This window comes from Mirounga leonina, unplaced genomic scaffold (genome assembly GCF_011800145.1).
Source record: "Mirounga leonina isolate KUSES-001 unplaced genomic scaffold, KU_Mleo_1.0 Mir_173, whole genome shotgun sequence".
In the NCBI taxonomy this organism is placed as follows: domain Eukaryota; kingdom Metazoa; phylum Chordata; class Mammalia; order Carnivora; family Phocidae; genus Mirounga; species Mirounga leonina.
In genome coordinates, this window is record NW_023270447.1 from 93,016,548 (window position 1) to 93,035,343 (window position 18,796).

The 18,796-nt window shown below is 62.0% G+C and overlaps 2 protein-coding genes across 2 annotated transcripts in view; one reads left to right on the top strand and one right to left on the bottom strand.

The window, feature by feature from the left end:
* Window positions 1-495: 495 nt before the first annotated feature.
* Window positions 496-8,340, top strand: FAAP20 (FA core complex associated protein 20). The gene is made up of 4 exons (XM_035019977.1): window positions 496-566; window positions 741-870; window positions 970-1,250; window positions 5,774-8,340. The coding sequence occupies exons 1-4, from the start codon at window positions 505-507 to the stop codon at window positions 5,844-5,846; spliced, it is 546 nt and encodes a 181-aa protein (XP_034875868.1). The 5' UTR covers window positions 496-504; the 3' UTR covers window positions 5,847-8,340.
* A 33-nt stretch (window positions 8,341-8,373) lies between these two features.
* PRKCZ (protein kinase C zeta) overlaps window positions 8,374-18,796 on the bottom strand; it is a 103,998-nt gene continuing 93,575 nt past the window's right edge. Inside the window, exons 11-18 of the mRNA XM_035019976.1 lie at window positions 17,430-17,516; window positions 16,097-16,232; window positions 15,861-15,948; window positions 14,156-14,275; window positions 13,494-13,573; window positions 13,069-13,158; window positions 8,980-9,095; window positions 8,374-8,837 (exon numbers count right to left, since the gene is read on the bottom strand). Of these exons, the coding sequence (XP_034875867.1) occupies window positions 8,750-8,837; window positions 8,980-9,095; window positions 13,069-13,158; window positions 13,494-13,573; window positions 14,156-14,275; window positions 15,861-15,948; window positions 16,097-16,232; window positions 17,430-17,516 (805 nt within the window). The 3' untranslated portion in view covers window positions 8,374-8,749. The remainder of the gene's footprint in view (window positions 8,838-8,979; window positions 9,096-13,068; window positions 13,159-13,493; window positions 13,574-14,155; window positions 14,276-15,860; window positions 15,949-16,096; window positions 16,233-17,429; window positions 17,517-18,796) is intronic.

Below are 18,796 nucleotides of genomic sequence, written 5' to 3' on the forward strand. Positions count from 1 at the left end.
AGACCCCAAGCCTCCGGAAGACAGCAGGTGGGTCCCCCACATCCCTCCCTCAGCTGGACATCAGCCCCCTCAGGGCCGGTCCGCCTCCCCACCTCAGTCCCGCCTCTGGTGCAGGAAGGAACCGTGGCCTGCCTCTCCTGCAATGTGGAGGTCAGGACACCTTCCCCTCCGACAGTGTCACGAACGGGAGGCCGCCTCAGGGCCCCAGGAGCAGGCTGTGGGGTGGGGGTGCGCGGCCAGGGGCGGGCTCCAGCGCGCACAGGGGAGGGATCGGGGCGCGCCGGCGGGGCTGGGGGGCGGCCGGGTCCACAGCGCACTTGAGCCAGGAGCTTGGCGCGGGGCCGGGGGGGCGGGGTCCACGGCGAGGGGCGGGGTCCACGGCGAGGGGCGGGGTCTGTGTCGGGGGCGGGGTCCACGGCGAGGGGCGGGGCGGGGCGGGGTCTGTGTCGGGGGCGGGGTCCCCGGCGGGCCGCTCACTTCCGCCCGACGCGCGGCTGGGGGCGGATGGAGGCGGCGCGGAGGCCGCGGCAGGGGCTGCGCCGCCGGAGGCCGTCCTCGGGGGGCGGGTGAGGCCGGGGCCGGGAGAGTGGGGGGGGAGGCCTGTGGGGGGGCCGGCCGGGGGTCGGGGGGAGGCCGGTGTCCCCTGGGCGCTCCGGGCCCCGCGCCCACGTGTTTCCCGGAACCCGACTCGGTTCCCCGCCCCCGCCGGGTCCCCCGCTGAGTTCTCCCCGCACCCCCAGCGGCCGCGGGGGGCCCCTCCCGGGGGATAGCGGCGGGTGCGCGCGGCCGTGGGCGGAGCTGCTGCGAGCTGGGAGCGCGGACCTGAGCCCCGACGGAGAGCTGCCGCCGCTGCCTGCCTTCCCCGGCCCGGTGCGTAGTGGGGCGGCGCCCGGGGAGGCCGGGTGTGCAGTGGGGCGGGCGCCCTGGCCGGGGAGGCGCCCGACGCGGCCCCACGACCTCGTTGGGCAGGAGCCCGGCCGGGGTCCCGAGCGCACCGCGCCCCCCGAGGTGTTCACCGTGGGAGCCCGGACCTTTTCCTGGACGCCCTTCCCACCGGCCCCGAGGGGAGGCGGGGACCCCGGGCGCTCCTACCGGGTGCTGCTTGGGGCCCGGGCGCGCTCGGGGCCCCCTGCCCGGTCCCCGCAGCGACGCCCCGCGCCTGAGCCCCGCGGGACCCCCGGCGCCCAGGAGCAGCTGTGGGAGGCGACCCTGCGGAGCTGCCCCATGTGCCAGGCCGACTTCGCCCCCAGGTGAGTGCGCGGGGCCTGGCCTCCATTCCCCTCCGCTCACCCCAGCCCTGTTGGGGAGCCACAGCCACGTTTAGAAGGCCGAGGGGTGCTTGGGCTCAGCTTCGGCCTCTTCAGGTGCTAGTTGGTGCCTGCGGAGTTTGCGGGGCTCAGTGACTGAACCCGTTAGCCGGACGGCGCAGGTGTATGGTCTGGGGGTCCACCGCTCACTCGTCCTTTGAGCCCCGTGGACAGGCGGCAGTCTCCCTGGAGCCGACTCTGCCGCCGGAGGGCAGGGAGCCCCACCTCTAAGTCACAGGGAACCTAGTGGTGACTGCCATCTCCAGGGCCCCCCCCAGGCTGTGGGTCGCCAAGCAGTTTCCTGTTTAAAGCGTCCCACCGGTGTCTTCGTAGGGGTAGGTTTTAAAAAAGACGACTTTTTGTGCCTAGAGATGCTGTTTTCCTTTAAGAACTCATTGTATATTTTCATATTCCTTTTTAAAAAAAAGATGTAATTATTTATTTTACAGAGACAGGGAGTGCAGATGGGGGGTAGGGGCAGAGGGAGAGGGACCAAGCAGTCTCCCTGCTGAGCATGGAGCCTGGCGCAGGGCTCCATCCTACGACCCCGAGATCAGACCTGAGCCGAAACCAAGAGTCAGACGCTTAACTGACTGAGCCACCCAGGTGCCCTCTTTATATCTTTTTTTAAGTAAGGGGAATGGAATTCAGTTTTGCTGAGATGTTAAACCTGAACTGCGCAGCTTGTGGGCCACGTCCCACAGCTAAGGACACAGGTGTGGGGGTCATAGGGCTCAGGTGCAGTGAATGGACGGCAGGTTTCAGTAAGTGGGCCGCTCCAGATTTCCTGTGGCTGAGACATGGTGTGCAAGTCCCGGGCCGCATCCCTGGTCCTCCAGAAGCAAACACCATCCTGGACAGTGAGGGCGACGGAGCTGACGGCAGACCAAACCCCCTCAAGCCCCTGGTTCGGATGAGCACACAGAGCCTGCCCACGAAGATCTTGTGATCCTGTCGGTCGGTGGTCAACTGTCTGGGCTCCTCCAGTCTGCACCGTTGTTACGGGAACAAGGCTTTGAAAGCCCGGTGCTGGGGTGAGCCCAGTACCCCCACATTTATCTCCTTGAAGTGCCCGCACAGCCCAGGGCTGGGGAGGCAAGAGCGGCCTGGTTTGGGTGAGGCGGTGGCTGTCCCACACGGGGACAGGAACAGGGACGGTGCATGTGGGTGAAGCCCCGGCAGGCGGAGCCACAAGCCGGGCCTGGCGGAGGCGGCTCAGCGGCCACAGGAGCACCAGGGAATTTGCAGAATGTTCGCAGACCCAGCATCTCACTGCGATGCCTCTTGCCTGTAGTTGTGTTTTGGGATGGTTGTGGGTTGCAAATACCGACCGGCTCGCCAGTTCTGAGAATGCGGTGATTACTCTTTAAAAACCGTGGTCTTCCCGATTCACGCCTGGTCCACGAAGCCCAGGGGCAGAGGACGCCACTGCAGACCCTGGCGGGAAATGTGTTTTCTTGGCAGAAGCTGTCAGGGTGCCCCACCTTTCCTCCTCTTCCGGAGGGGGCTCGTCTTTGGGATGCTGGCGTTTCTACACAGTCTAAAGGAAAAGATTCCCGATGACAGAGACAGCAGGGAGAGAAAAACTGCAGATTGAGTTTCTTAAGCAGTTAAATTAAGGCTTGGCAGAGTGTCTCATTTTTCCCAAAGTAGGTGTCAGCGCAGTGGGGTCCAGGCCTCAGCGTGTCTGAAATGCTCGTAGCGCGTTCTTCCATGTGACTGCAAAGGAGAGGGTCCTCGGGCCAGGACACACCCCTCAGGTCCGCCCTGTGACTGGGGACACATGGGTCGCTGCAAACAAAGGCGCGGGCCCTTGGGATGCTCAGGACCCTGGGGCAGGGAGACAACCTGGGCCATGGGAGGGAGGGTCTGGTGTGGCAGGTGCACGCAGTAACGAAACTGTCCAACTGTCTTGTGACTTTCCCTAGAAAACTGTCAGCTTTTAGTGATTCTTGGGAAAAATTGTTTTAATATATAATATCTTTTATTTAAAAAAATATTTTTAAGTAAACTCTACAGCCAGCGTGGGGCTTGAACTCCTGACCCCCGAGGTCAAGGGTCACATGCTCTGCTGACTGAGCCAGCTGGGCGCCCCACTTGGGAAATTTTTGACCCAGAGACCGAGGCTGTGCTCTGCCCTTCTGACAGGCCACGGGGGTGACTGGTGACCCGAGGGCTTCTGGTGATGGGTGTGCTTTGGGGACAGGGTGCTGTGGGATGAGCGCACCGTTCTTCTCAAAGCCTTAGCGTTTCCAGGTCACTCAGGACGGCTTTATTCTGTGATGCGACGGATGGTTACGTGGTGGATTCGACAAACGGGGTGTGAAACCCCATCCACTTGCTGCTGGGTTTGCGTGTTCTGTGGGCTCTCGGGGGGCGGTTGGGAGGACGGGCTCCCATGGGCCACTTGACGTGGGGATGGGGAAGCCAGAAGCTGAGTCGTGTCCCGCGTGTGCGAGGGGCACCTGGCTTGCTGGCCCTGTGCCAGTGCGGGGCCCCTGCGGGTTGCTGCGTCTGAGGCAGACGCCTGGAGGCTCTTGGGCCGAGTCTCCTCTCCTGCAGCCACGCCAACGGCCACACATGGGCTTCGAGGTGACGGAAGGCAGGCCCGTCTTGGGCAAGCTGCTGCAGAAACTGCGTGCGGGACAGGGCTGCTGAGACCAAGTTCGCTTACTCGGGGCGGGGGGGTCTGAAGGGTCCCAGAGGGTGCCCCCCCAAGGGATACCCCCTGGAAACCCCAGACAAGGTGACCCGGTCCAGACCTTAGGATCTCCTGGCAGCCTTGGAGAGAGCAGGCAGGGGCCCTAGGGACTGGGGAGCCCACTGGCCAGCCCTACGAAGTCTGAGAAGGTAGCTGGCGGCCACTGGAGGGGCACAGGCGCCCAGAGCAGCAGGGCGAGAGGCGGTGCTGTGCTCCCCGCCGTCGTGCAGTGTTGCTCCAGGGACGGGCCTTTCTACTCTGGCCTGTGAACTTGGCCAGCTGAGCCGGATGGCCCTAGATCGGACAGAGGAAGGGTCACATCTTGGGAGGTCCCTGGGGCTAGGGAGAAGCCCTGTGGGCAAACCGCCTCAGGCCATGGCGCAGAGGGTCCAGCGGGAGCCATGGTGATGAAGGGGGTGTCCGCTCTGTCAGCTGCTAACAGAGGCCCAGGGTGCCCCACTGGGGAAGGCCGCGGGGGCAAAACCGGTGTGCTGAGCTCCGCTCTGTAAGTGCAGGTGGGGCTCCGGCCACCGTGACACGTGCCAGCCTGGGACAGGCGGGGGGGGACATTTAAGTCCCAACAGGAAGGGGGTCATCACTCGTGCTGCCAGGCCCAGGGAGGTACAGGGAGGCTGGGCCCGTCTGGAGCGTAAGGGTTGCAGGAGGGGGTCTGGACAGGCCTTGGCCAATAGCAGGAGGCCGAGGAGCTGAGGGCAGGCCAGCCGACGAGTGGACACAGGAACACTGCCGCTTGCAGCCGGTGGGCTCGGCCGCGTTGTGGGAGTGTGTCCCCCAGCAGCCCTGCTGAGACCCCAGCTCTGCCACTCTCGGGGGCACGGCCAGAAGCTGCCCGCCCACAGCTCTCAAGCACATCGGAGACGGTCCTGCCTGGCCCCCCCTCCTTGATGGGGTCAGATGAGATCAGGGATGGGAAGTGCTCTGTGCCACGAATCCAGACCCCTCCCCACACCCCACTGGACACCGAGAGGCCAACCATAGGCCTCGGAGCCCCCAGAGCTGTAGGTTGGCAGCCCAGGTTCACTGAACCCCCTCCCTAAGGGGGCTTGGTCCGTCCACGTCAAGAAAACACGATCTCAGACCTGAGCTGCACACGCACCTTCCACCCATTTCATTTCCCTGCGTCTCTGGACGGACAGTGATCGTGCTCCTGGGGTCCCAGCCTTTGTGCTTTTCCTTTTGGGGGGGCCAAGTGGGGCGGTTTTCGTAAGAGGACGTGACCCTCTGACGGACCTCTGACAGAGGCCCAGCCGTGGGCAGGCCGGGGAGCAAGGAAGGGCCGCCCTCGACCTTGAGGCCCTGCAGAGGAGCTTCTCACCTGTCCTGTGCACCGCCGTGCGGGCTTTCAGGCTCCAGGACAAGCAGTTCCCTGGGAGCCGTGAGGTTCTCAAGTTGAGTGGGTTCCAGAATCCCTGGGAGGCTCGTTCAGACACATGGCGCCCCCCTCCCCCCAGACGCAGGTGCCTGGGTGAGCCTTGAGAACGTGTGTCCAGGTGCACTGAGCGCCTGGCCCAGAGAAACAGCCCCGGGGAACAGGATTTGGGAAGGCCTGTTCTGGCTCGTGTGGCCTCTCTGGACCTTCCCCGTTTCCGACCAGCTATGGAGACTGTTGCGGGGTTCTCTCTGGCTGACCTTTGGTGAGGTGGTCACACCAGGGAAGGCCGTGAAGGTGCGTGGCGGGTGCCCTGGCCAGGTGGCGTGTGGCCAGCGTTCGCGTGCCTGGGTGACCATCTCCTCCCTCTTGCAGTCTGGCCCCGCTGGACATCGATGGCCACCTTGCTCAGTGCCTGGCGGAAAGCACGGAAGACGTGGTGTGGTGAGCCTAGCCAGTGCGGAGGCCCAGCCTCCCCCTGCCGGAACCGTGTCCTCTCCGCCCTGGAAGCCACGTGTTAAAATGTCAGTGTGGACTCCTGGTGTGGTGTGTTTGTATCGGGACCGAAACCCGGGCTCCTCTCCCTTTTTGGCTGACGCTAAGCAGAGCGCTCTCCTGCCGTCCGGAATGGACAGAGCCGCTCAGCAGAGGGACCAGGCCCAGGTGCGTGAGCTGAGACTCGTGAGCAGAACTGGCTGCATCTGCGGACAGGCGGGGGCTGCACGTTTTCCTGCCTCCGCAGACCCCGCTCACACCGTGTTTTAATTCCCCAGATGAAGTGCTCATTACGCAGTGCCGGCCACCCCGGGCGGAAGACACCTCACCCACGGGCGGGCGGGGACTTAAGGGGCGGGACCGGGCCAGGCGTCATCGCAGTGGGCAGGCCAGTGTGCCAGAACATTCCGCATCAGCCAGGTGTTGGGCTTCCGGGGCCCGTGGAAAATGGGGCACAAGAGCATCTGTAGGTAGCTCTCCTTCCAGTGCTGATGGCCCACAGATTCTGGAAGAGCTGGGCTTTTGTGGCACCCACCGTGGCCGCAGAGCAGTGGTGGCAGGGAGCGGGTCACGAGCCATGAAGACCGTGGAGGAACCTAACTGCACGTGACCAAGGGAAAGATGCCAGTCTGCAGACCGCATGCTGCGTGACCCCCTGTAGGGGCTTCTGGAAAAGGCAAAACTACAGAGACAGTCGAGAGACCTGTGGGCACCACGGACGGGCACACGGGACTTCGGGCGTGTGCACCAATCTGCACTGGTGGGTACATGTCATCATTTTGTCCAAACTGTGCGCTGCGCCCCCAAGATGTGCACCCAGCACCCTGGGGACGATGACATGTTTGTGCGGTTTGTCCGCGGTCACAAGTGGCCCCTGGGAAGGGAGGGGGGGTGGCGGTACATGGGGGCAGGGGCACGTGGGAAATCTCTGCAGATGCCCTGCAATTTTGATATGAACCTAAAACTGCTCTATAAAAAGTCTATTTTTTAGAAAACGCTTTCCAGGGCGCCTGGGTGGCTCAGTGGTTAAGCGACTGCCTTCCGCTCAGGTCATGATCCCAGGGTCCTGGGATGGAGCCCTGCATCGGGCTCCCTGCTCCACGGGAAGCCTGCTTCTCCCTCCTGCTCCCCCTGCTTGTGTGCTCGCTCTCTAATAAATAAAATCTTAAAAAAATAATAAAATAAAAACACCTTCCAAAACTGCTGCTTTCTGGAAACACCTAGTTTTATCAGAAATAATAGCATGCGTGTTCCTCTAAGTCTTTCTTTAGTGGATGCGAGAAGCCTGCCCGGCCTTGGCCCGCGAACGCCAGCTGTGGGAGGAAGATGGCTGGGGACGGGCGCTGCCCGCTCACCGCGCCAACCACAGACTGCGCCGGCCATGACCACGGTGTCTCCATCCACAGGCCATCCAGACAACCCATGCCGCTCGCCAATGTTGGGGCTGCTGCTTCCCACCCCCACTGCAGTGCTACCTTCCCCTTCTTGAATTTATAAAGCAGACGGCTCTACGTGTCCCCGAGGCACCAGCCCGGCCATGTGCACACGTCTGCACAGGACCCGCCCAGCTGGAACCCGAGCCGCTGTTTGGCAGCAAGTAATCAATGCTTTCAGTCTCAACAAATCCAGGGCCCCCGTCCTGTTGGAACAGACGCTGTCATTGTGCCCAAGGGGGCTCTCAGCAGCTGTTTGTTATCCCCTCCTGGGCACATGGGGCTCTCCCCCTCCCCGTGTGACATCAGCCCGTCCCAGGGCTCCGCTCACCAGTCCCGACTGACCGCCTAGCCCTCGGGCGGACGCTGTGCTATGGATGTCAGCTCCAGGCTGTGACCCCCGTGAGACCCAGAAGTTGGCCCTCGGGATCTGCTCTGGGGTCCCTAATTTCTGTCTTTGGAGGCAAGTCTTCCCGGTTGCAATTGCATCACTGGTTGAGACAAGTCTCTGTGTTGTAGAAAAGCTACTCTGCAACCGGGGTGGAATGTTCGTGGGTCTCCTAGATTTATTATGTAAGGCTAGGGGCACCTACACGCAGATGTTTTTAAATTTTCTAATTCTGAGCATACTTATTACCGGTAAAAATATTTTTTTGAAGATTTAATACAGGATATCACGGAGCTTAGTGTTTGCAGAAATATTTTGTGCAGATTTTGTTTTCAACTTCCTTACCTTTTTTGGTCTCCGGGTGCTTCTGTCAGCAGCAGGATCCGTCTGGATGCCGTGTGGCCTCCACGCTGGACCATGGCGACGCACGGGTGTGACACACGTGTTAAATATTAACAGAAACCTACCGGGATTTAGAAAACGTTCCAAATTTGTAAATTCTTCATCGCAGTGCGTCCCTGCGGGCACTCGGACTCCCGTCCCCAGTCCCCAGCCACCACTTGGCACAGACCCCGCCCGCTCTGGGGCCTCCCGTGTGGGTGTCGCCCGCGACTCTGGGCAGGTGCCGCTCGCAGAAAAAAGGCACCAGGGAGGCTTCAACATCATGGGCACATTTTATTCCTCAGGACATTATAGGCTAAGTCTCCTGGCGGAGCAGGTCAGTTCTGTTTCTGTGGAAAGTGTGCACCTTCGAAATCGTGGGGCAGTTTCTCCCTCGGACACAGTCACCGCGGGTCCTCCGCGGCGCAGGCACAAGAAGCAAACTCCTCCAGCACGAAGCCGGCCGCGCGGGCCCAGACGCCAGACTGTTCCGCTCCGAGAAGGGCCGGCTGGACGCCCCGTCCACGGTCTCCGCGGCAAGTGTCCCTCCTGGCCGCGCTTGGAGCCTTGCGTCCAGCCTGGCATGCATGCGCTGTGGTTAAGGATAGAGTGAAGGGGTCATTCACAGACGTGTCCATGACAGAGAAGACGGCCTCACACGGACTCCTCGGTGGAGAGCAGTAACGGGTTGATGTACTCGAAACCTTCAAACTCGGACTGGTCGATCCTCTTTATGACGTCCCTGTGTGCACAGGCAGAGCGCAGGGACTGGTGTCAGCCCCTGCCCCCAAGCCCGCGGCCGACCCGGACAGGGCAGACGGCGGACGGGGTGATCCGACCCTCCTGGCCGCCCCCCCGCCCCCTGCCCCCCACCCAGGCCTCACTCATCATCTGGGGTCAGCTGCACGGGCTCGCTGGTGAACTGGGTGTCGAAGTTGTCCAGACCGTACTCGTCGGTTATCTGGGGCTGGAATGGCGGAAGGGCCTGCTTCTTCTCCAACTGGGAAGAACAAGGCAAGAAGTCAGATTGGGTTTTTGCAGGGACTCAAACCACAGGACGGAATAGAAGACACTCCGTGTTTAAGTATGTCCCGTATTTGAAGACTAGCTTTCTTTTCCCTTAAACACAAATCTAGGAGAAAGCATCTGAAGCCAGAAAAACCCTGAGTTTAGAAATGCTGGCAGCATGGGCCACATGGGCCCTGTACCCGGGACAGAGCCACCTGGGCATCTGCACCCCCACAGCCCGGCCCCTGAAACCGAACCAGGCTGGTCTCGGGAGCGTTTCCTTTCTTTTTTTTTTTTAAAGATTTTATTTATTTATTTGACAGAGAGAGAGAGAGTGAAAGCAGCAACACAAGCAAGGGGAGTGGGAGAGGGAGAAGCAGGCTCCCCGCCGAGCAGGGAGCCCGATGCGGGGCTTGATCCCAGGACCCTGGGATCATGACCTGAGCCGAAGGCAGACGCTTAACGACTGAGCCACCCAGGCGTCCCAGGAGCGTTTCCTTTCTTACAACTTGGAACCCTGGTCGTAAAGGAGCTCGGACTCGGCAGGGACGCCGCTGCCCACGCCGCCGCTTGGTGAGCCCTTGTCCCACCGGGACCTTCCTCCCCGAAAAGCCGTAACTGATCCTCTGTTTCTAATCACAAGGGATGCTCGTCAGGCAGGAAACAGGGCTTCTCAGGATCCAGACTCTGACTTCCAACTCACCCTTTATGGGGCTGAGACACGCTCATGCCAGAGGGCGGAGTGCCCGGGCCAGGGGCCCCTCAGCGGCGAGGACAGTGAGGGCCTGCTTGCCCAGTCCCTCCGTGACACACGCAAGCCTCCCCCCGCCCCCAGCGGGTGTGCGCTGTGCCCGAGAACACTGAGCCGTGAGCAAGAGACGGGCCCTGCCCCGTGGGGCCATCGTGTTGGGTCCCCTCCGTGCCGTGTAACCACGCGTGAGGCCGGGGAGAGGAAGCACGCAGCACGCTGCCCAGGCCTGCTGGGCCCTTGGTAGGGCTGAGCCTGGACACGCCTGCCTGCGTGGGGCTGCACACGTCCCCGCGCGGGCCGTGGAACTGTCCAAGGCCGACGTGACGAGCCGTTCCAGTTACAACAGAAGCAGAGCGGGCGTGGAACATGAGCGGCTCGGGCCCCACTTCGGCAAGTGGAGGACCTGGGGGTGTCCCAGACATGGACGAGTCCTTCCCGCCGGCTGCCCGACACACACAGGGATGTGGCTGGCACGGCATCCGGTCCCTGGGCAGGAGAGGGCATGTGGCAGAGAGGACGGGCTGTCCCTGCAGGCAGAGCGGTCACCCGTGTGCGTGGGGACCAAGGCCCCGTCCTTGTTGCTTCTCACCTTTTATACACAATTACCCATATTCTTTTGTATGCAGTCTTTTCTGATAAAAAGTGTGGGGGGATATTTCTTAAGCTATTTCCCCACCTTAGGTCTTGGCTGCTTTAAGATTTAAATAGCAAGTCGCAGCAGACCCAAGAAGCAAGTGGAGCTGGGTCTGAAGCAAGCAGCTCTCCCGGGGTCCTCCACGCCCACCCCCCATCCCGGGGCCCCATCCTCTGGTCTGAGGGCGTGAGGCTGCTCAGCCTCCCTCCGAGACTATCTCACGAGCGTCTCAAGAGCGTCACCTCCTTTCCTCAGCCAAAAGCAGTGAGCAAGAACAGTGCCACCTGGATGCTGCCCAGAGGCAGGCCGCCACTCGGCAGAGCCGGTGTGAGCAGAGAGGAGGCTGGAAGGGGCATGCGTGGCGGCCAGGCAGGCTGCGGTTCTGAGGGCCTGGAGGAGGCAAGGGCGGTGGGCTGCCCCGCAGAGGGTGCTGGGGGCCTCGGGGGCTCCGAGAAGCTTGAGAGGAAGCAGGAGGTCCCTGGACAGAGGAGGCCGCCCCTGGCAAGGCTAGGCAGGGGGCAGTCCCGTCCTGGGGGCGGGCAGAGGCCCAGACCTGGAGGCTGAGTGTCTGAGGACTGGGTGGGAGAGGCAGAGTGGGGTCCAGGGTGACCGCATCTCCGAGCGGGGCTTCTCCTGTCCGCTAGTCCCTGTTTCCCCAGCTCCGGGTGATGAGCCCCCCACCGGATGTGTGCAAAGCAGAGACTGTGCTGGACCCTGCTCTCCCGGCCGTGGGGGTAGCAAGGGAATTCCAGGAGCCGCCCTGTGAGGGCAGAGCGACCCCAGCACCCATTTTATCAAAATGCTTCTTCCCCTCCACTCTCTGCACATCCCTCCCACCGAAAACAGCATCCCCTCAAGTACGGCGGGGCTGCGCTCGGACCCCGCGGGCCGCCTCACACAGTACGCGTCTTTCTGCTCAGGCGTGTCCGCAACGGCGGCCGAGCGGGTGGTCACACACTCCGCAGAGCCAAGGGTGGGCCCGCAGGCCCCCGTGTCCCCTAGGGGACCACCTGCACCTTCCTCGACCGATTGGGGTCTGGACGTGGCTTATAAATGTGGACACTGCTCGTGGAAGAGCACCCTCATCGTTTCACACGCACGCCATCAGCCCTTAGCCTTCTGATCCCGGCAAACGCAGGCTGCACTTGAGTGCTTCCGGCCAGGATGCACTGACCAGAGATGGCCAGATGCCACCCTCGGGAATCGGGGGATCCGGATGGGCTTCTCCAGGATTACTGCAACGAGTGGGGCCCTGGTGAGAAGTCTGGTTCCTTCCCGAGGCTCCCTGCTGTTTGCTCTGCCCAGCCCGGAGCTGGGCGGTCTGCAGGGCCCCTGGCCCCTGCTCCCTGCATGCATCACCGGCATCTGGCTGGAGCCCCGCCGACAGTGGCCGAGGTATCTACGAAGGCCTTTTCCAGCTCAGTAGGATGACACCTGCCTAGCGAGTGCTGGGGGCTGCGCTGTGCGGAACCCCCGAGGCCCTGCCATGGGCCCGGCCCGTCAATACGTGGGCCACGGAGGCTCAGCGTGGCCCAGGGGTTGTGGACGCCTGGCGGTGGCACTTTCCTCCAGGCCAGGTGTCCCGAGCTGTACGGATAATGGTCAGAAACCAGCCCAAATCTAATTTGCCCTCCCTTGTGCTAGTGGACCAATCAAAGTCAGTTTCTCTTTTCTTCCGTTTTTTTGAGTAAGCTCTACACCCAACGTGGGGCTTGAACACACGACTCTGACATCAAGAGTCACACGCTCCACTGACTGAGCCAGCCAGGTGCCCCCAAAGTCTTTTTCTTAATTAAAAAGTACCTGTGCTCTGAATATTGTTCTAAGAATTTGTGTCTAATAACTCCAAGGGAGAGGACGCTGGATTGTGTTTTGAAATCACCCAGCCGCGGCCTGGACAGGGCTGGGTGTGGGCGGGGTGGGCGCGTGGTCTGAGCGCGCTCCTCACCGCGACCCCACAAATGCGCAGACGACAGTCCTGTGGGTGGAAAGTGACAGTGACCAGAGGGAGTGGACGAGAGCTGCCCTGCCCCCGGCGGGCCTCAGCACTGGCCACGGGCCTCCACAGCAGTGGGAGGGGGAGGGGGAGACGCGACAGCACCCAGAGCGGGGCTTTCTCCCGATCTAGTTTGAGCTAAAGTCCAATCTTCACTTAATTAGCTAGCTAATCTCCTTCGTCTCAGGAGCACAATTTAAAGGTTATATTTCAGTAACTCTGCAGCCACTTATTTGTTGTGAACCAAATTCAGTTCAATCTTCCTTTAGTACCAGGAACCAGGGTGCTAAAGTGGAAAGGGTTTGTATCCTTCACTGTTCACCGTGGCCCAAGATGGGACCAAGAAGGGCAGGTTCTGGTAAACCAACCATGAAACCGGCTCCCACCAGTGGATTTTACACAGAATCAACCAGGCGGTGTGGTCACAGATGAAGGACGTCCCCGACTGGACCCCCGGGCAGCACAGCACGTGGTGGGGACACCGAGGCAGGACCTCTCCTAGGGCCCCAGAGGGCGGCCCCGCCACACCCTTCATCCCAGCCCGCCCTGGAGGGGGGGTCAGCAAACGGGTCCCCGTGCTTTACCAGGTCCCAGTCTATGCTGCGGAAGAATGCGTGAGACTTGATATCGGAAAATCCCGTCTGTGGCCGGCAGCCGAGCCTCTCTTTGGGGTCCTAGGGGTCAGAGTTCAAATAAGGACCAGTCAGTATGGTGCAAAGCAGCCCGGATTCACAGCCAGAGGACACGCAGCTTCCTTTCCCTCTGTGACCTAAAGAGCTTCGCCGCATGCCCTCCGCCGCCTCAGCACCCAGCTGAGAGCAGACGGACGGTACTTTCACTGAATTTCTCTTGGGCACAGTTCTTGTTCTGTTTTGGCAAATATGACGGAAGACGCCGAAGCACAGGGCAGAGGTCCGGTCGGGAAGCAGGGCCCCCCCCCCCCCCCCCGGGTCCCGCAGCAGCCTGGGCAGCCACACTCGGACGGCCTTCTCGGCGGCCACAGGTGTACCTTGTTTAAAAATCCTTTCAAGACGTGGGAGGCCTTCACGGAGAGGAATCGGGGGATCCGGATGGGCTTCTCCAGGATTACTGCAACGAGTGGGGCCCTGGTGAGAAGTCTGGTTCCTTCCCGAGGCTCCCTGCTGTTTGCTCTGCCCAGCCCGGAGCTGGGCGGTCTGCAGGGCCCCTGGCCCCCGCTCCCTGCATGCAGCAGGGTCTCTCGGCCACAGAGGCCCCACCCCCCGCCCGCCCCGGATCCTGCGGGGGCCTCACGGACGAGGGCGCCTCTGCACAGGACCACCAGAGGGCGCTGCGGGGACGACCGCGTTCCTGGGCGCCCGCATCCCCATCCCCGGGCAGGGAATTCGGCACCTGCAGGTGGCAAGGAGCCCTGCCCGGGGCCCCGCCCACCCACGCCTCCAGGGCGCACACCTGGTGGCGGCAGGAAGGAGTCTGGGCTGAATCAGGACAGGCGGGCTTTCCCGGTGAACTGGCCCCCCACACCACGGTCGCTCCCACTTCCCCACCCCGGGTCCTTGCTTCCCTGAGAGCAGGTGTGTGGGGATGGGCCGACCTTGTTTGTGCGGGCCGGGCGGGTGGGGGGAGACCCGAACGCACAGCCCGGGGGCGGCACCTGAAGAAGCCTTGGGAGACACCTGGTGGCCCACGCACCTTGGAAAAGGTAGTCCTCGGTGTTCATGTCGGGGTTGTCGGTGATGATGTCAAAGGGGGAGCGCCCGGCCATCATCTCAAACATCAGAACCCCCAGCGCCCACCAGTCCACGCTGAAGCCTGGAGGGACGGCACAGGCCGGGCCGCGGGCGGTCGGCAGGGGCTCGTATGCAGTGGGGAGGCAGGGGAGCGCGGCCGCGGGCACGGCTCCGGCCAGCGCTGGGCCCGGTGCCCCGACATGCCCTGGGCGGCCTGGCTTCCCCTCTGCCCACCGTCCTGGGGCCCGTGTCTTTTTTTTTTTAACTAGTTGCAAAGCTGTTTCCACATCAGGGCCGTTAACCCTCTTGCTGGCTCTCTGCTGGTTTTCCAGATTGTCATCTTGCCTTTTAAGCCAGCCAGTGGCCCGCCCTCTGGCCGCGCAGACTTGGGCAGCTGAGCGAGCCTGTGGGGCAACCATCCTTTTCACTCTACTTCGGCTTACTACCTAAACTTGAACGCTGCCTTTCGTGAAGGCCGCAAGCAGTCTTTCCCGCATTCTCCTGCAGTCGCTGTTGCAGGGTGTATTTTATTGCATCAGGGAATGGGAGTGGGAGAGCCTGGCTTCAGTTGTGCCCGCAGCCCCTTAGGCCCTCTGGAGCTGTCGCCCCATCCCGTGCGGGACCCCCAGGCCCAGACCGGCTTCTAGACGCCCGATCCTGGTCTGCCCATCTGCCATCTGTCCTTCCCTGTCCGGCTCCTCAGTGACACGGGGGATAGCAGCCTGGTGGGCACCTCTGACCCGAGAGAGCAAGTGACCTGCCCACCTAGCCAGCCCCCATTTTAATGGCAAAGAAAATGTTTAAGAATATCTGATGGTGTATTTGTGACATGCCTCACTGAAAACACTAGGACACAAGAGTATGTGGGGTGGGCACACACGCACAAGCATGCATCACACGCACACCACACGTAAACACGCACAGGCGTGCATCACGCGCACACCACACGCATGCACAAGCATGCATCACACGTGTACAAATATGTATCATACACACCCATACACATGTACAAACACATGCACGCACACCACACACACGTACATACATGCGTCACACGTGGCACTTCACACTCATGCACATGCACCACACACACACACACGTGCACACATAGAGTAATCTCAGTTTTGTTTCAAACCCAGAGAAAGCAGCGGGGCAGAGACGCTGTCCACGGGGACTGCAGGCAGGTTAACCTGTCCCCCTCGGTCACTCCCCCACTGGTGGGGGTGGCACGCAAGCTGGGGGCACTCGTACACGTGTGTGGCTTTGCTTCCTTCCCCACCGCTTAGGGCTCCTTGATAAAAGGAATCCTATCCAGTTCCTCCACCTGGGGACGCCTGAGTGGACACCCAGGAGGACAGACGGGGGCCACACAGGTTCAAATAAGGGCTGAGGCCAGATGGTGACAGGGGCCGGGAACAAAGTGAGGGGTGTGTATTTCGGGTGTAATCGGTCAATAAAACCGCTCTCCCTGGCTACTGGGCTAGGGCCCCAGAGTCCGGGTTAGGACCCCTGGCAGGGTCAGCCCCGGCAGGTCCACCCGGCCCCCTCTGCTCCGGGACCACATCCCTGAGAAGAGCATGCCTCCAGGGCCCAGGGGCTGCCCTCATCTGCATCCGCCTGCCCTGTGCCAGCGAGCAGCTCCCCGCCCGCCCGACAGCCCCGCTCACCATACTCCTCCCCCCGCAGGATTTCTGGGGCGATGTAATTCGGGGTTCCGCAGAAAGTGCTGGTCGTGTCACCAGGGCCCAGGCCTTCCTGTGGGGACAAAGTCAGTTACCCCCCATTGGTGGGACGATGTGTCTCAGAGAAAGCCGGCTTAGGACCGTGAACGCGAGGCCCCTGGGCCCCCTGGAGCCGCGGTGACCGGGTGGTGGGCACCTCTGACCACGGACCGCGTACTCGCCTTGCACATGCCGTAGTCCGTTAACTTGATGTGGCCGTCAGCGTCGAGGAGGACGTTGTCCAGCTTCAGATCCCGGTAGATGATCCCTCGCTCATGGAGGAAGTTGAGAGCAATACAGATCTCAGCAGCGTAGAATCTGGGGGCGGCAGAGAGAGCCCAACGGGGAGCTTGGGTGGGAGGCCCGTGTAGGCAGACAGGAGCTGGGGGGACGCCGCTACTGAAGTGACCAAGAGCATGTTATTACAGCCTCTGACCCCCGGCTTTGTCATCAATAAAATGGGAACAGTATCACCGACATTCCTGTGCCTATCAGGAAAACCAAACACATGAGCTAGGGTCTTGAAGACGTGTGCACAGCCCCGTCCACAACTGCACTGTTCACTGTGGCCAAAGGTGGAGACCACCCGGGTGCCCCTCGCCGGATGGACGGACAAGCAAGCGTGGCCCCTCCACACAGCGGGGTACTGAGCCCTGCTGCGACATGGACGGACCTTGCGGATGCTCCGCTCAGTGACACGAGCCAGTCCTAGAAGGACAGATGCTGTCGGATCCCCCCTCAGGAGGTCGCAGCAGGGACTGGGGAGGCTGGGGGGCCAGTGTCTCATGGGGGCGGAGCGTCAGTCCGGGAAGATGGAACGTTCCGGAGACGCACGGCGGGGACGGGCGCACGCGGTGTGAGTGTGCTTCACGCCGCTGAGCGGTGCACTCGCCAAGGGCTAGCGCGGTGAATTCTAGGTTCTGTCCACAATTAAAAGTGAAAATGCTAGTGTGTGGGGAGTGAGCGATGCCTGACTTACTACATGCCTTTCCCAGAAAGGACCTAAGAAGACTCACAAAACTGTTTGGAGTGGTTTTAGGCGAGGAAGCGAGGAGCTGGGAGAACCACGGAAAGGAGGCAGAGTGGGCCCCGAGGCGGCGGCAGCGGCGGGGGGGAGGGCGGGCCCTTAGGTCACTGTCACCTAAGCAGAAACAGGTTCTTCTTCTCCGAGGGCCAGTGCCCTGCTTTGCATCCGTGTAACCAGAACCAGAAGTGGCCCGATGCCCACTCAGGGGAGTTTACAGCCGGAACGTATGCGCCCCCTGCCCTTCCCCGGTTTTGGAAACAGGAAAAAGGCAGAACCGTGCAACGCCATTGTGCACTCTCTCCCAGGAGCACCCCTTCTCTTCCATAATCGTGGACCCCCGAGCCACACTGCAGGGGACAGCGGCGTCTTCTTTGCCACGTCCCCCTGGACCCCACCTCCCTTCCAGCTCACTGCTGGCCTCCGAGGAGAGGCCCCGCTGCCCGGCCCGCGCCTGCCGGCCCACGCCCGCCCACCAGCATGGCACCCACCTGGCATGCTCCTCTGGAAGCTTCCTCTGTCTCTGCATATGGAACATGAGGTCCCCGCCGTTGACGTACTCTATGACCAGGAACAGCCTGAAGGGAGACAGAGAGCAGTGTGGGCTGAGACCCCACGCGGCCCATGCTGGACCTCGCCGGAGGCAGGCGCAACGGGCGGAAGCCCCATGACCAGGACCAACCAAGCTTGCCCTGGCAGGTCAGCTCCCCTCTGGTGAGGCTGAAGCAGGGAGGTGCCCAGGGTCGCTTAGCCCGGCCCAGGCTGGTGAGAAAAGCAGCCCAGACTGAGAAGTCGGGCTCTGCACCCAGATCCCTGGGGCGTCATCCTGGCGGACGTCAAGAGATCCTGCCCATGGGGTCTCTGGTTCTGATCAGTTCTGATCCCGACATAGGGAACCTGACTGAGAACACACATGACAATTCCCATTCAGCCGCTCATGCCCCCAGCACAGAAGCCCACGTTCTCCCCACGGGGCCGGCAAGGCAGGGGCAGGATACGGAGCTGCGGGACCACGCTGGAGGCCGCGGGGCCCGGGAGAGCAGGGGCACGGGCCAGGGGAGGGGGTGGCCGTGTCTGGCGAGCGACTGCTCTGCCCACCGAGTCTGGATGGACCCCAGGGAGGCACAGGAGCTGCTCTGTCCTGGGGGCTGCCCCGGTGGCTTGGGTGGGGGCAGGGCAGTAAGGAGGCACTGAGGACAGCCGACAAGCTTGCAGAGGTCTGGACACCAGGGCAGAAAGAAGGGGGTGGGGCTGCAGGCTGGAGCCTGGCCATCAGACGGACTGTCCCTGTGCAAGGGTGACTTGGAGGCAGGGAGAAGGCCTGGGGGCAGCTGGGGCCAGGGCGGGCCGGTGTGACTCTTTGTGACCCTGCGTGACCCCGTGACTAAGGAACTGGGACCACACACCATCCCAGTCTCCAAACACTCTACCACGTGGATCCTTCTACGCGACATCTTTCTCGAGTTCAATGAGATGCCATTTTCAAAATTAAATTCAGGCCCAATCTTCCAGAAATACCCTGCTGAGGGCAGCTCACGGTTCCTCTGGGTGGGGAGTGGGAGTGAGCGCAGACAGCTGACGGGGTCGGCCTGTGGGTCACAGGTGCCCCGCCCTCACAGTGCCGGGAAGACAGGGGTCGCTTTACTTGAGTGAGTGCACGAGCTGAGGCCACCCACGGAGGTTCTCATGTGCGCCTACAAGAGCGACAACCCGAAATCCGTCAACACGCAGATGGAAACGGGCCTGGACCCCAAGCGAGCAGCCGTGACCCTCTCGGCCGGCGAGGAGCAATTCCTTCGGCCCTCGTTCTGCTCCCCTGCCTCCAGAGGGTGTGTCTGGAAGGGCGAAGAAAGCTTGA